Source organism: Muntiacus reevesi, chromosome 7, assembly GCF_963930625.1.
Source record: "Muntiacus reevesi chromosome 7, mMunRee1.1, whole genome shotgun sequence".
Classification (NCBI taxonomy): domain Eukaryota; kingdom Metazoa; phylum Chordata; class Mammalia; order Artiodactyla; family Cervidae; genus Muntiacus; species Muntiacus reevesi.
Window position 1 is genome coordinate 49,746,336 of NC_089255.1, and position 14,673 is coordinate 49,761,008.

The following is a 14,673-nucleotide window of genomic DNA, read 5'->3' on the forward strand; positions in this document are numbered from 1 at the left end:
CCTGACCCAAATAGCTGGACAATAAAGTGGGAGATTAAGAAAACCTTTTTTCTTGTTATATTTCAAGATCACTTTCTCTGCAGTTGTTACACCACTTCACTTGCTAGGCCCCCAAATATGTGCCACATCCCAATTATTCTGTACAATTCAAGGAAAAAAGAAACATGCACTAACTTTAGGAAATTACTTTCAGGGTACCTCTGAAGTTTCACAAGTGAAGATTATGCCTTTGCTGATTGTTGGGTAGCAAGCACACATCAGTCTCCGATCACATTATCCTACTTGTGATGTGTGGATCTGTAAAAACAATAGTTATCATTTTATTAAGAAAACAGCATTTTAACAAAAACCACTGGAAGCTTTTCAAATTTTCATCTTTAAAAATTTGTAAAGCTCTAGGATATCCTATATACCCTGGAAAAAATGGCAATTTCATTCAACTACCATGTAAAAAACAATAAAAACAGATAAAATTGAGAGACATATAGGACAGATTAAAAGCCAATCTTAATCTTAAAACACATTTCATTAGTTAGAACTGTTCTGCAGGGTATTTCAGTTATAATACTCATTTGGACAGGTCTTTGATTTGAGAATTTAAATGGGTACTTCATAGTTTCCTGAATTCTTACTTAAAGCTGTAACTACACTAGCGCCAAAGAAGCCAGGATCACCTTCAGAAATATTTTGCTTTGTCTACCATCTAATCTAGGGTGCCTCTGCCTGTCAGGATACTGCAGTAAGGATAGATAAAAATTCTTTAAAGTTAATCGTGACAAATTATTAAGTGGTTTGAAGGAATTCTTAGGGTTAACATCAGACTAAGTAGAGACATTGTAACATAGTACTACAACTTTTTGATCTTTAAATCTACAGTGGTTTAAAGCTTAGGTTTTGTTTCTGCCATGGTATTTTAACACCTTTTCTGGGACAGTCCTATGCTGTAAAAAAATGTATTATAGGTAGACAAGTCTAAATCTCACTCTTTCTCAGGTCAACAGTATAAAGCTAAGCTTGAGGCAACAGTTGAACACTTTTGCCCTGCATTATGAGTTGAATTTTTTTTGAGATCAGAAAAGGAAAGGTAGACATTAGAATCCTTCATATAAAATACATATATGCATATCACAATTTACTAAACTCTAATTTCTAACAGCAGAAACAATGGGATTAAGAGACATGCATGAGTTAAAATTTAGATAAATCTTCAAAATAAATTAACAGGGTCCTGCAATTTATCCCTTTAGACTGCATTATCTCTGTATTGCAGTATATTTTATTCAAGAAGCCTTTGATTATAATTTTAGTTTTAAAGTGAAACTCCAAAAGAGTAACCACAATTTTTCATGTTTTCTCGAGTGTCGGACATCTGTAAAAATGACACTCAATAACTAGAGGACCTAAGAACTGAACTCTGATTGCAGTTAGTTCTTTTACTATTTTTGGTTACTTTCTAATAGAAATTTAACTGTATATTATCAAATAACAGTTTATAGTTAAAAAATAATAATAATTTAAATAATCCTAAAAAGGATAGTACATGAGAGATCTAAATGAATTTCATCCAGCAAAAAAGTTTACATATATGTATCAGTAATCTGATCCCACTGTACTTTGTTCCATGAAAGAACAGAATCTAAATATTTAGATATATTAAAGATACTGGAAAAAATAGATTTTCAATGCTTTTATACTCCCAAATACTCTTGGTTTAGATTCTGTAGCCCTACAGAACACAAAAGCAACTGTAAAATTCTACATGTGTGGAAGAGGGAATTTCCTGGTGTCCAGTGGTTAAGATTCAGCACTTCCACTGCAGAGGGCATGGGTTTGATCCCTGGTTTGGGAATTAAGATCCCACATACTGTACAGTGCAGTAAAACAAAACAAACACACACCTGGGAAGAGATGATGCCATACTCAAACACAAGACAACTCTCCACACTTTAACAGCATTCAGAAAAATCTGGCTTTAGAAATAGTGCCATGGGGGAAAAAACCTACACATTCAAGAGCAAAAGGTGTGTAATATTTATGATTATTTCAATAATACCCTGTGCTTATACTATGCCCTATATTCGAAGGTGCAAAGCACTAAAAACGAGCACTCTTTAGATACAGAGTAAACTGAGGCACAGTAAATTTGCTGAAGGCAGGATAAAAGCCAGGTTTTCACACAAAATGCTTCAGAATTTCACATTTCCCATTCCTTAAAATACAAATTATATGCTATATCTTTAATGCCATCTTATTTTTTTATCAAATTTTAGTAAATTTATTATTAGGGTTTAAGTTGTATGTCCAAATATTTTGTGATAGGTAAAAGCCATAAGCTTTCCATCATGTTTTACTATAACTTCATTTAATAGGAAAGTTAAATGAAATGCCATCAATTTGCTTTTTTTAAAAAAATAAAAAAAATAAATGATTTGCTTTAGGACAGCTCTAGAAATTCTTGCCTTGAATTTTGTCCAGCAGAATTTTATAAGTATCTGCTTGAAAGGTCAACATTAATATAGTTCTCTTTTTAAATATATATTTGACTTCTAGTCCTCTTTCCTCTCGAGATATTTTGTCTCTTAGTGAACTGAGCTGGTTATTCATTGAAAACAAAATGTTACGGTTTTGTGAAGGTACAAAATGGTTAATGTTGGATTCAATCAATCTGATAGTACACTGCTTGTTAATTAAGCTAAGATCAAGAAGTATGGGGAAGAATTCAAAACATAATGTGGGGTAAGTAGTCAAATACTAGAGATGTGAGACAGAAAACATATCCCAAAGCCTAATTCTAATACTTAAATCTATGTCTCATTCAACTACTTACTGGACAACTTGAAACATGAAATAAGTTACTTTACCTATGCACATTGAACTAGCATTTTACAGGAAGCAGCCAAATGCCAGTTTTAACTGCCTCAAATAGCTTGGTGTGTGTATGCTTACAATGATGAGTCTTAAATTTGTGGAAAGTTCCTAGATTCCCTTGAGAATCTATTAGAAGTCATAGATTCTTGCTTCAGAAATACACACACACACACAAAACACAATATTTAAGTGTCAATAACACTGTAAATCACAGCACTGTTGATTCAATGGGATTGACATGAGAAAATTTTCATACTGTTAATAAAGACTGGTCACTAACCTTAAGGAACAGTCTTTGAAAGTACGAGAAAGTTCAACAACCGTATCCATTCATTCATCTGCCTCTTTTGCTAGCTCTAATGGTGACTGGTTTATGCAAATGTGCCTCTAATCTAGCCTATAAATCTTAAAAACAAAATTGTTTACGTTCTAATTTCTGCTAGTCTTATACATGTAACAATTTTCAAGCATTACAAAATACTGTGAAGGAAAGACTAATACACCACTATCAAATTCCAATATACCCAAACCAACAATGAAATGTATGAATATGTAATTTGTTGACTTGAGCAAAATAAAAACATAATCACTCTAAATTCTTTTTTACTTTTAAGGATGCAAAACCAGATCTCTAAGAAATTTTTTTAACAGAATTAAACATTTAATTTTTCCCCCACAGTATTCAAAGTAAACATTTTATCATTATTACTCTTGGTATACCAAACTGAATTCCAGGAATGTAAGAAAGCCCAACTGGGAAATATTACATAGAAAAAGGCTCAATTAACAAACACATTACATTTCCTACTTATTTCTTATAAGTATACATTGACATTTACTTATCTGATAGCAGCACTGCTGGTTTTGAGTAAATTTTTTTTCCTTCAATGGGAATGCAGAATGGCAGTGTTGTCTTTGGAACAAATTAAGAAGACAGTAACAACTAACAGAGGAATAACTTCTACACATATGCTTTTCAAGGGCAATGAATAGTTAAGAATATAATTATGGAAAAGCATGCCTCAAATACGTTTTTAAAAATTTCTCATGATTTATTGTTTTGTTTCTTAATAAAATATAATGCACCGACACTACTATCTGTTCTGGGAAAAACAAACTGTGAGGTTTGAGTTTCCTCCTTTAACCAACAGAGTGATATCAAGAATAAACTTGGCCTAAAAATCAACTTGTTTGAGCTAATAGAGAACTGTGTAGTACATCTTATATCTGATTACTTGAGCAATATATGCATATTCTGGGTTATGGTCAAGAGGCTCACCAAATATTTTGTATGAAAGTTTTATAAACCAAACAGGTTCTCTGATGACTTATCATGCTAGCATGTGAAATTTGAAGGAATAACAAATGGTATAACATAAAGAGACATGTGATACAGGCGGACATAAAAGATACAGCTTGACCCTGAATATTTCCCTTAGAATAACTTCATCCATAAATAAGACCTTACTTTTTACATACAGATTTATCCTACAACTGGTCTTGGATCACAGAGAATGTTAAGGACATAGCTTAAGAAATCAAGACTACATTTTTTTTTGTAGTCTTTCGTCCCCCCAGACCACAAAAAGCATTCTCTAAGTGGATGCTCAGGTTAAATTAAGATGCTCTTGAACAGACAAATTTACTGAGGCTTAGAATGTAAATCACATAACTACTTACAGCAGCAATAGTCTTTTCAAAATGACTAAAACAAATTTTTAAATATAAAGCATATAAAAAGGACTATCAAGGATAGTTTTCCAAACTATAGAAATACAGGAAAATATGTGTTGCCTCATAATAAAGTTCAATAAATATTCTTTCTGAATCCTAGAAACACTATAAGATGTTATAGGTTATTTGGTTCTCATAAGTTAGAAAAATCTTGATTGTTTCTACATAAATTCCTCCAAATTCTTATCTATCGTCAAACAGATTTTTAATAATGCTTTTCCACTAGACTCAGAGATTATCTCTGTCTAACATCCTTTCAGAAATGTGCTTTTTTTTTAAAATTTAATAAGTATACTGAATTTTCTACAAAATAAACATGATTTAAATTTTAAGGTTCAAGGTAATTATAGAAAAAGGTAGACACTGAACTATCTCTTTTTGTACATCCCTATATTTACAAGGGCTAGCATCCACTATGGTTTCCTCTTTATACTCACTTGTCACACTGAATAAATAGTAACTGTGGTCCAAGTAACCTATATTAAAGATTTTAAAACTCCTCAAAATTTTACAATACTACAAAGTTATTAAGATCTGATTTTGATGAGTATTAGTGTTATGTAATTTTGTTACTGGAAAAGAAATAAAATCTTTATTTTTTTATTCCATCTAAATTAAATCCAAGTTCCATTATCAGTTTCTCAAGGTATATCTAAAATGTACATTCCTAAAGAAAGGTAAAGCTGTTCAAGGGCTGAACTAGTCCAATATACAACTGAGGGTTATTTATTCTTATTATTTTTGTCTTTTTTTTTTCTTTTTAAATCTATATTAAACCCCTGGTTTCTCATGGATCAGATCATAATTTAACATTGTAAAAATTAATTTAAGAAACTATTGTGCTAATATTTAGATTTGAGGAAGGAATCAGACAAATCAATTATCTCTATTCATTGTTAGAACAGAAGATGAAATAGCTTACTAACTGATATGAGTTATGAATGTCACTATGACACAAAATTTGCTGTTATTTACTTATTTGGCTACAAGTGCATTATTTTTCATGAATGACAACACAGCATTTCCAACTTGTAACATGAAACTCCAGCTCATAAAGAGTGTACTGCGTGATTTTAAAAAGTCTGATTGTAATTAAGTAACAACCTTTCCCCTGATAAACATGAACAAAACCCATTGGGAAATCAGGCACAGACGGTATTTATCGGTTTTTCTTCCTTTCCTCCTATGGTTGTTTCTGAAGACACACAGATGGCTCCAACAGAATCTACTTGTTACAAAATGACACAGCTATTTTTCTCCTTTTCCTTTTCTTTATCTTTTTCTCGTGGTTCCTTTCGTTTACGTTCACTGTTTCCAGATTGTCTGCCACTTGACGGAGAGGCTTGTGCTGGCTGGCTTTGCTTTAAGGAAAATAAACAGGAAGAAATTATCACAATTTTTCTAAGATGCTTAAGCAGAGTTACCTAGAAAGAAAAACCATGAGAGTGAAAGGAATCATTAGTGGAAAAAAACTGGTATATAAATTTTTAATGTTATATGGTATCTGCGTAATTGCCTGTATCATTCAGAATAGATATAATTAATGTATCCATTATTGTAAGTAAATAAACAATAAATAACATGTAGCATTATATCGCCTAAAGATTCAATTTAAAGACAATTTATGTTAAAGTTTGGGACAGTTAAAGAAAGTGACACCTTTCTGGCAAACTATAGTAGTTCTCCAAGATTTTATTACACATACTATAACAAACAGATTTTAAAAGGAGGGAAAAAGAACCTGAGGACTTGGTGTGAAATGTGTATTCTGTGAAATAAGAGAACTTCAGTGAAAAGCTAACCATAACATGGTAGGTTTTAACTTTTAAGCTTGGAGTAATCAATATTTGAGCTAGAAATAGAAATGTTATACCTATGTTAATAGAGACCTCTATATTTAAAGTTTCATCATAACTTAAAAGACATCATGCTTCCTAGTACACCTAAATCAAAGAAACAGCTGTAGCATGGTACAGTTAAACATAAAAGAAGGAGAATTTTTTTTTTCATTTAATGAGATTTAACTAATAGAAACACCTTAGTCATATTTCCAGTGCTTACAACATTTAACTGGGAAAAGGGAAGAGTGGAAAGGTGCTAATAACCTTTGTTGAATACTCAGCACATGCTAGACATCGGATTAAGTGCAACATTATTTGCTCTTAACCACAAACCTAAGAGTTAAGTATTATCTTCTACTTTACAAATAGGGAAAATGAGGCTAAGAGGGGTAGAGGACTTTGCCCATGGTGTATCTAGTAAGGGGAGACAGAAGCAGAAAATGCAAATCCACATTTATCTGGCTCCAAAGTCCATTCTTTCCAGCAGTACCTCATACTGCCTTCTAACTGATAGGAAAGATTTGTTCAACTTGGTTTATATTGTATGAAGCTATTAAGAATTTAATTTAGAAAATCTCGCGATCAAAACCTCAGAAAAAATAAATTTAACTAAATTAGAAATATATTAAGATAATCACAAACTTAGGACTGTGTCATAAAACCCATGGATGCTAAAATGCTAACAGAGTCAATACCTAACTTAAAAGTTTTGATCTCACCATACATTTCTTTATTGCTAAAATGATCCTTGTATTTCAGAGTCAGAACGCTAGTCTTTACCGGGGCCTGTGTAGAAGCAGAGGCAGAAGCAGACGCAGCAGCTGCTGCCGCTTGCTCCTGTTCCTGGTAATACTGAGAAGCTCGTCGATCCTCTTCTTCTTGGAGTTTCTTTGCTAGTTCCAAATCACTGATTCCTTCAGGTATTTGTTCCCAATTGATCTCTTGGCTCTGCTGTTCTTGTTGTAAAGATAAAGCCATAAGATAGTCCTAAGAAATTAAATGATAACCATCGTTAGCTGTGAGATTTTACCCAAGAACTAATGTGTATAAATACAGAGATTATATCTACAAATCTATGAAAATGGCTTTTGAAAAACATACTAGATGTTAAATATAAAAGTTTATTATTTATGTTTGGGAAATAGTATTATTTCAGGAATACTGCCATTGTTATCAATATTTTAAAAATTCATTCAAAATTCTTTCTAGAAGCAGTACATAAGGCATTCAAGAAAGTTTATAAAGGAGAGAAGCACAGGTCTATAGAAAATTGATACAAAATAAAAAAGCATAAATAGGAGAGTTAAGATTACCATATCATCATCACAGAGTCAACTACTGTTAGCAATTAATATATAATTCATCTTGGTTTTTTTCTATATTCACATACGGATTCAAACACATCTTCCAGCTCCTGAAACTATCATAATCTATTTTCTATTTAATAGCATAAAAGTCTTCTGTTTTAAAAAAATCGTAAACACAGACCCAAATTATTTATTAAATATTATTCCAAAGACAATTTTTAAAGCCAGTGTAGCTGTCCACCAAACAATCATATTCAATTACTTAATTACGCTCTTCTTCCTCCTACACACACACTCAGATTATTTCCTATGAGATAAAGTGACGCATCTTTGGTCAAAAGTTATACATCTAACTTAATGTCCACTTTTATTACAAAATTAGTGCTGAATGAAACTTGACTATTCTGTGCACCTCCCCCAGTGCACTCTCAAAGTAAGAGAATTATAAATAATCACAGAAGTTACGTAAAAGGTCATTGCCTGTGAACACTTTGTACTATCTAGCATGATCATCTTAGAGGCATCAAGAAATTGTCCTTCACATTTTTCTCCTGGATTCTTCAAACTCCACTCTTTATCAAGTCTTTGATACTTTAAAAAAGTATTTATTTTTATTTATTCAGTTATTTGGCTGAATTGGGTCCTAGCTGTGGCAACGGAGATCTTTAGTTGATGCACATGGGATCTTCAATCTGACATGCAGGATCATTTTTCAGTTGTGGCATGTGAACTCTTAGTAACAGCATGTGGGGTCTAGTCCCCTAAGCAGGGATTGAACCTGGGCCCCCTGCCTTGGGACCGTGAAATCTTAGCCACTGGACCACCAGCAAAGACCCCCTTCTTTGTTACTTTGCAAACAATATCATACATATATTCTCAAGATTTTATGACTAGATTACTGTGGCAATCTACTGCTTTACTACAATCCCTCTGTGCCAATATTTTTTATATACAGTGGTTTAAAAATCTTGTATATTTCTCTTAAATAACATTTAAAAACAATGCCCCTGTATACCTTCTGGAGGAAAATGAGTATGGATTACTATGGCTGTTTGTCAAAGCAAAGTTGAGAGTCCTAGAAAGATTAGCATTTGTTTGAATCAAGTATTCTTTTGTCCATTCACAGCTTGCTATTCAAACTGCAATTACAGAACTTATATATTAGTTAGTAAAATACTTGCCTCCCCAACTGACTGCCAAATCTCTGAGAACAGGACAGAATGATTTATCTTTGTGTCCCCAGGACCTAGTTACAGTGTTCAATACAACTGCTCAATGAATACTGGTTAAATGAACACAGCCTCTATGCACTTAAATTGTTATCAGCAAAACATGTGCCAACTGTTTAACATAACCATATTTCTGTCTCAGTTAAAGAAAATGTCACATCACTGTTAGACTTCCAGTAATAAACACAATTGTGGCTCTAAGCCTACCTGCCAACAAGCAAAAATTTCATTTATCTCAGTTCTAAACAAGAATTCTACCAGCAGTGCAGCTCCCGCTGTAGAAGTATCTGTTCCTCCTTACCTTGATTCTAAGGCTTAGAATAGCCCCTACTCTTTACCCAGTGCATGCAATCTTGAAGACTCCCTCTGTTCTACTTTTTTCTGACTAACCAAAATAGATCTCAAATATGTACTCATCTCTTCGTTTCTACCACTAAGGCTAAGCAAATTGCTAGTTTGCTTACACCAGTGTCCTTCCTATGCATTTGCCACATAGCAGGGTTTTAAAAAGGTAAAGCAGTGCTTCCTTTGGCAGCATATATACTAAAATTGGAATGACAGAAGATTAACATGGCCCCTATGCAAGGATGACATGCAAACTTGTGAAGTATTCCATATTTTTTACAGAGGTAGAAATATACTGTTGTACATATGAAACATATAGTGTTATAAACTAATGTTACCTCACTTTAAAAAAAAGGTAAAGTAAAGATCATTGTCACTTCCATGTTTAATACCTGGCATATCTTCCCTCCTACAATTAGAACGAAATTCAAACTCTTTACCACAACCTTCACAGTTCAATATAATCAGGCCTTCTGAACCAAAGTGTACAATTAATGTAGAATAATCATTTAGCTATTTAGTAAGTATCAGAATTTCACAAGTATTGATATATTAACAAATCTTTAGTTCAAAATTCTGAATAACTAAATTCATATTTGAAAGGAATGAGCATTTAACAATAAAACAATATGAAGATAAAACAACATATTTACCTGATCTATCTGATCTTGTTGTCCTCTGTATACAGTTTCAGGATCGGAAGGAGGCCGCAGATGAAATTCTGAGTCACAGAAATTTCCATCACCATCAACATTGTGTAGGCTTTCCCAAACAACTTTTTCTTCAGTGAGAAATCCTTGGTCTGTTACCAACAAATATAGTAGACCCTTAATAAGAAATAAGAAAAAGGACTGTTAAGTTGATTAAAACTAGTTAAAAATATTTATAATTTAAAAGAAATTCTATAATCTGTTTAAAATATAATTAATCCTACTAATTTCCTGTTATGTCATCCTACTGCATGACATAATAAATAGTAGACCAAGCAGATAACTTACTTGCTCACTGAGTTATATCCACTTGACTTTGAATATAGTTTATAATTGCTATACCATAGTATAATGAGAATTAGGAGTTCTTGGCATCTCAACTAATTCATAACTTATAAACAGCCCCTTGGGGTTTTTTAATCTCCTTTCACAAAATAGAAAAATACTAGACAATAAGTCCCTAAAAAATACATCAAATAACAAGATATAGTATAATAAAATTATGTAATATTGCCTATTTCTTAAAAAATTAAGCCTATATCACTAATCCAATCCATATCAATTTTTCCCTCTCTGCTCCAATTGCTGCTCTTAATTTATACAGCAATGGTACTTTGTACTTTTTTTATTGTAGCACTGAATCATACTATACAATAATTATGTTTTCCTCCTTGCTCTCCAGACTTTATAACCTATCTCTTGGCCTACTATAGGCTGTCTCATAAAGCTGGAGTCTAATATTTATTGAATCAGTGTATTCATAATGTTTTTATAGTCATTATCATAGAATTTAGCATTGATCTCTAACTGTTCATATGCATCAGTTCTAATTCCAATCATATATAAAGGGTCCCTAGTATAATGCTTGTAAGCAGTTTTTTCTTCAGATTTGCCAAGGACAAGACTTTCAATTACTTAGAGTTCCCACAGGTTAATATCGTGCTTATAATTGCACGAGAATCATACTTATCAAGTTTTCACTTATACACAATCTTAATAATTAATAATAAGAAATTCCTTTAAAGAATCTTGTGGTATGTAGCAAAATTACTGCATAAATTCTGAAGCTTAAAAAAAAAAAAACCTAAGTAGTTACTCTTGAACATTTACTATGTGTCCAGCCCTGTGAGACACAGTGCTTCCTAGAGCACAAAGTCTTTTCTATTGTCTAGTAGCAGTTACAGTCAAGAATCAGCTGTAGACACGGATTAATTTATAAGGTCACTGAAATGACTACAGCAACATGAAAAGTATTTATAGTAATGATTCCACCTTACTCTGTTAATAGGTCCTCCTTTTCTGTGATTCCACAGAATTCTGGACTTAACACTATTACAGCACTTCATACACTGAATTATCATTGTCTGTTTACTTCTCTCTACTAATACATTTCAGGCTTGACCTAACATATTTTTAATACTCAGTTAGGGTCTACCTTGTTCTAGGATAATTTAAGAGAAAAAACTTAATTTTCCACTGAACAAGTCTGACCCTTTTGTTTAATACTTATCACAATGCATTTCAACATATTATACAATATATAAGTTTTACAATTTATTCTATGTAGGTTGTATATTATTTTGGCTGTTGGGAAGGAACTATAATCTTATCAATAATTTTTCTCCAAATGACACTTTAAGAAAGGTAAATTCTAGGAGGGTTTTTATGAAAGCTATTGCTATCCATAGCACATGAATATTTAAATCTTTTAATTAAAAAGGTAGTCATTTCATGCATATCTAACCTATCTTCTTATGGACACCAGCCTCAATTTCTTCCTTTTTTAGATGTTGACATTATCAAAAAAGTCTATAATTGGTCCACTGACAACAATGCTGGTTATTATTTAACAGTTCCTTGACATAACTGCAGTGTAAAATAGCAAAGCATGTATCCATGCTGTACTGAATACTTTAGGTTCATTTGTTTCTGACAGTCTACAATTAGATCACCACTAAGAATATTTCTTGGGAATTCCCTGGCCGTCCAGTGGTTAGGAAACAATGTTTTCACTGCTGTGGCCCAGGTTCAATCCCTAGTTGGGGAACTAAGATCCCACAAACCATGTGGTGTGGCTAAAAAGGAAAATAAAATTTCTTGCTTTTGTATCCTAGCACTTCTGTTATATTATCTAGCCACAGTTTGCATCTCTAACCTTAAATCTTCTTCCCAATCTCACTCACCAGTCTCTAAAATATTAATTTCATAAAAGATACAAAATACATATTAAATTTGTAGATTATTAATATATAAAATGTACATTATGTGAAAATAAATTAGACAATTTTTATATTTTTTTAAAAAATGGGCAGTTTTAACCATTAAAGGCTGAACAAAAATCTATTCTATGTAAAATACTCTAATAAGTTTATACAGAGTATATATTATTTGTATTAACAATATACATAAAGCCATCACATTTTGTAAATTGGCAAGACAGAAGAAAATCTAATAATGTAATGCAAAAGTTAAGCAATTTCAGCCTTAAAATACAAAGGAAAGCATTGCTAGTCCTGGTTAACTAGGTTGGATTTGAATTATTTAAAGCCTGGTCTCTCAGATGTAAAGTGGGAATAATAATATCCACTCCTCACAGGGGAGTTGTGAAAATTAAATGAGATAATGATATGGGTACCAGAAAGCATAAAAATCTTTTCTACAAATCACAGTAAAAATAAGCCCCATTAACAGAATAATATACTTACAGATACTTTTGACTGACTGCCAACTTATTATAGACTGGTAGTTTATTATTATTATAGGTCCCTAGTTATAGACATCATTTATCTATACAGTGTTGAGAAAATATTCTATCCAGATATTAAATTTATTTTTTGTTGAAAGTATATCTAGAATTCCACGGAATGAACTGTGTTTCTACTCTAGGTGTTCCAAAGAGGTTACAGAAGCAGGGAGATACAAAATAAAGTGATCATAAAATATGAATGCATAAAATGGTCCTTTATGGGTCCTTCAAAAGTGAAATGTTAGAAAACTTCCTGTTCCTGATCAGTAAATGATCTTGCCTTCCACATAATAGAAAATAGAAGTACTGAAACAATAACTTTCTCTATTTCCTGCCATCAAATCTATAAACCTACCTGTAACCATTGTTGTTATTTGTTGTTCAGTTGCTCAGTCGTATCTGACTCTTTGCTACCCCCATGAACTGCGGCACCATAGACTTCCCTGTTCACTCAAACTCAAGTCCATTAAGTTGGTGATGCCATCCAGCCATCTCATCCTCTGTCGCCCCCTTCTCTTCCTGCCTTCAATCTTTCCCAGCATCAGGGTCTTTTCCAATGAATCAGCTCTTCCCATTCAGGTGGCCAAAGTACTGGAGTTTCAATAATGAATATTCAGGGTTGATTTCCTTTAGGATTCACTGGCTTGATCTTGTAGTCCAAGGGACTCTCAAAAGTCTTCTCCAACACCATAGCATCAACTCTTCAGCGTGCAGCCTTCTTTATGGTCCAACTCTCACATGTATACATGACTACTGGAAAAACCATAGCTTTGACTATATGGACCTTTGTCGGCGAAGTGATGTCACTGTTTTTCTTCCAAGGAGCAAGTGTCTTTTAATTTCATGGCTGCAGTCACCATCCACAGTGATTCTGGAGCCCAGGAAAATAAAATCTGTCACTGTTTCCACTTTTTCCCCATCTATTTGCCATGAAGTGATGGGACCGGATGCCATGATCTTAAGTTTTCTTTTTTTTTTTTTGATCTTAAGTTTTCTGAATGTTGAGTTTTAACCCAGCTTTTTCACTCTCATCTTTCACTCTCATCAAGAGGCTTTTTAGCTCTTCGCTTTCTGTCACTAGGGTGGTAACACCTGCATGTCTGAGGTTGTTGATATTTCTTCCAGCAATCTTGATTTCAGCTTATGAGTCAACCAGCCTGACATTTTGCATGATGCACTCTGTATATAAGTTAAATAAGCAGGGTGACAATAGAAAACCTTGACGTACTTCTTTCCCAATTTGGACAGTTGTCCATGTAAGGTTCCAACTATTGCTTTCCATCCTGCATACAGGTTTCTCAGGAGACAGGTAAGGGGGCCTGGTATTCCCACATTTTTAAGAATTTTTCATTATTTTTTGTGATCCACACAGTCAAAGGCTTTAGTATAGTCAATGAAGCAGAAGTAGATGTATTTTTCGAATCCCTTTGCTTTCTCTATGATCCAATGAATGCTGGCAATTTGATCCCTCAGAAAATGTCCAAACTACCATACAATTGCACTCATTTCGCATGCTAGCAAGGTAATGCTCAAAATCCTTCAAGCTGGGCTTTAGCAGTATATGAACCGAGAACTTCAGATATACAAGCTGCCTTTAGAAAAGGCAGACTAACCTATAGTCATACTCACAGTCTATTCTTTCCCTTCTTTATGATGAAGAGGTCTCTTTTAAAATCAAAGGTCAATCCCTTTCACCTATGAAAATGTCTATCCTTTCTCATCTTCCTTATCTGTTGATGGACACTTACGCTGCTTCATGTCTTGGCTACTATAAATAGTGCTGCTATGAACACAGGGGTGCATGTACCTTTTTCAACTAGGGTTTTTGTCTTTTCTGGATACTCACCCAGGAGTGGAATTGTTGGATCATATGGTAGTTCTATTCTTAGTTTT

General features: G+C 33.1%; 1 protein-coding gene and 1 non-coding gene across 3 annotated transcripts in view; one reads left to right on the plus strand and one right to left on the minus strand.

The window, feature by feature from the left end:
* Nucleotides 1-494: 494 nt before the first annotated feature.
* Nucleotides 495-14,673, minus strand: part of MINDY2 (MINDY lysine 48 deubiquitinase 2) — a 71,568-nt gene continuing 57,389 nt past the window's right edge. For both annotated transcript variants that reach the window (XM_065941864.1, XM_065941863.1), the window contains 3 exons: nt 9,978-10,151; nt 7,224-7,430; nt 495-5,963 (listed from right to left, as the gene is read on the minus strand). In XM_065941864.1, coding sequence (XP_065797936.1) covers nt 5,835-5,963; nt 7,224-7,430; nt 9,978-10,151 — 510 coding nt within the window. In that variant the 3' untranslated portion in view covers nt 495-5,834. The remainder of the gene's footprint in view (nt 5,964-7,223; nt 7,431-9,977; nt 10,152-14,673) is intronic.
* On the plus strand, nt 9,499-9,601 carry LOC136172741 (U6 spliceosomal RNA). The gene has a single exon (XR_010664089.1). It is a non-coding gene; the product is annotated as a U6 spliceosomal RNA (small nuclear RNA).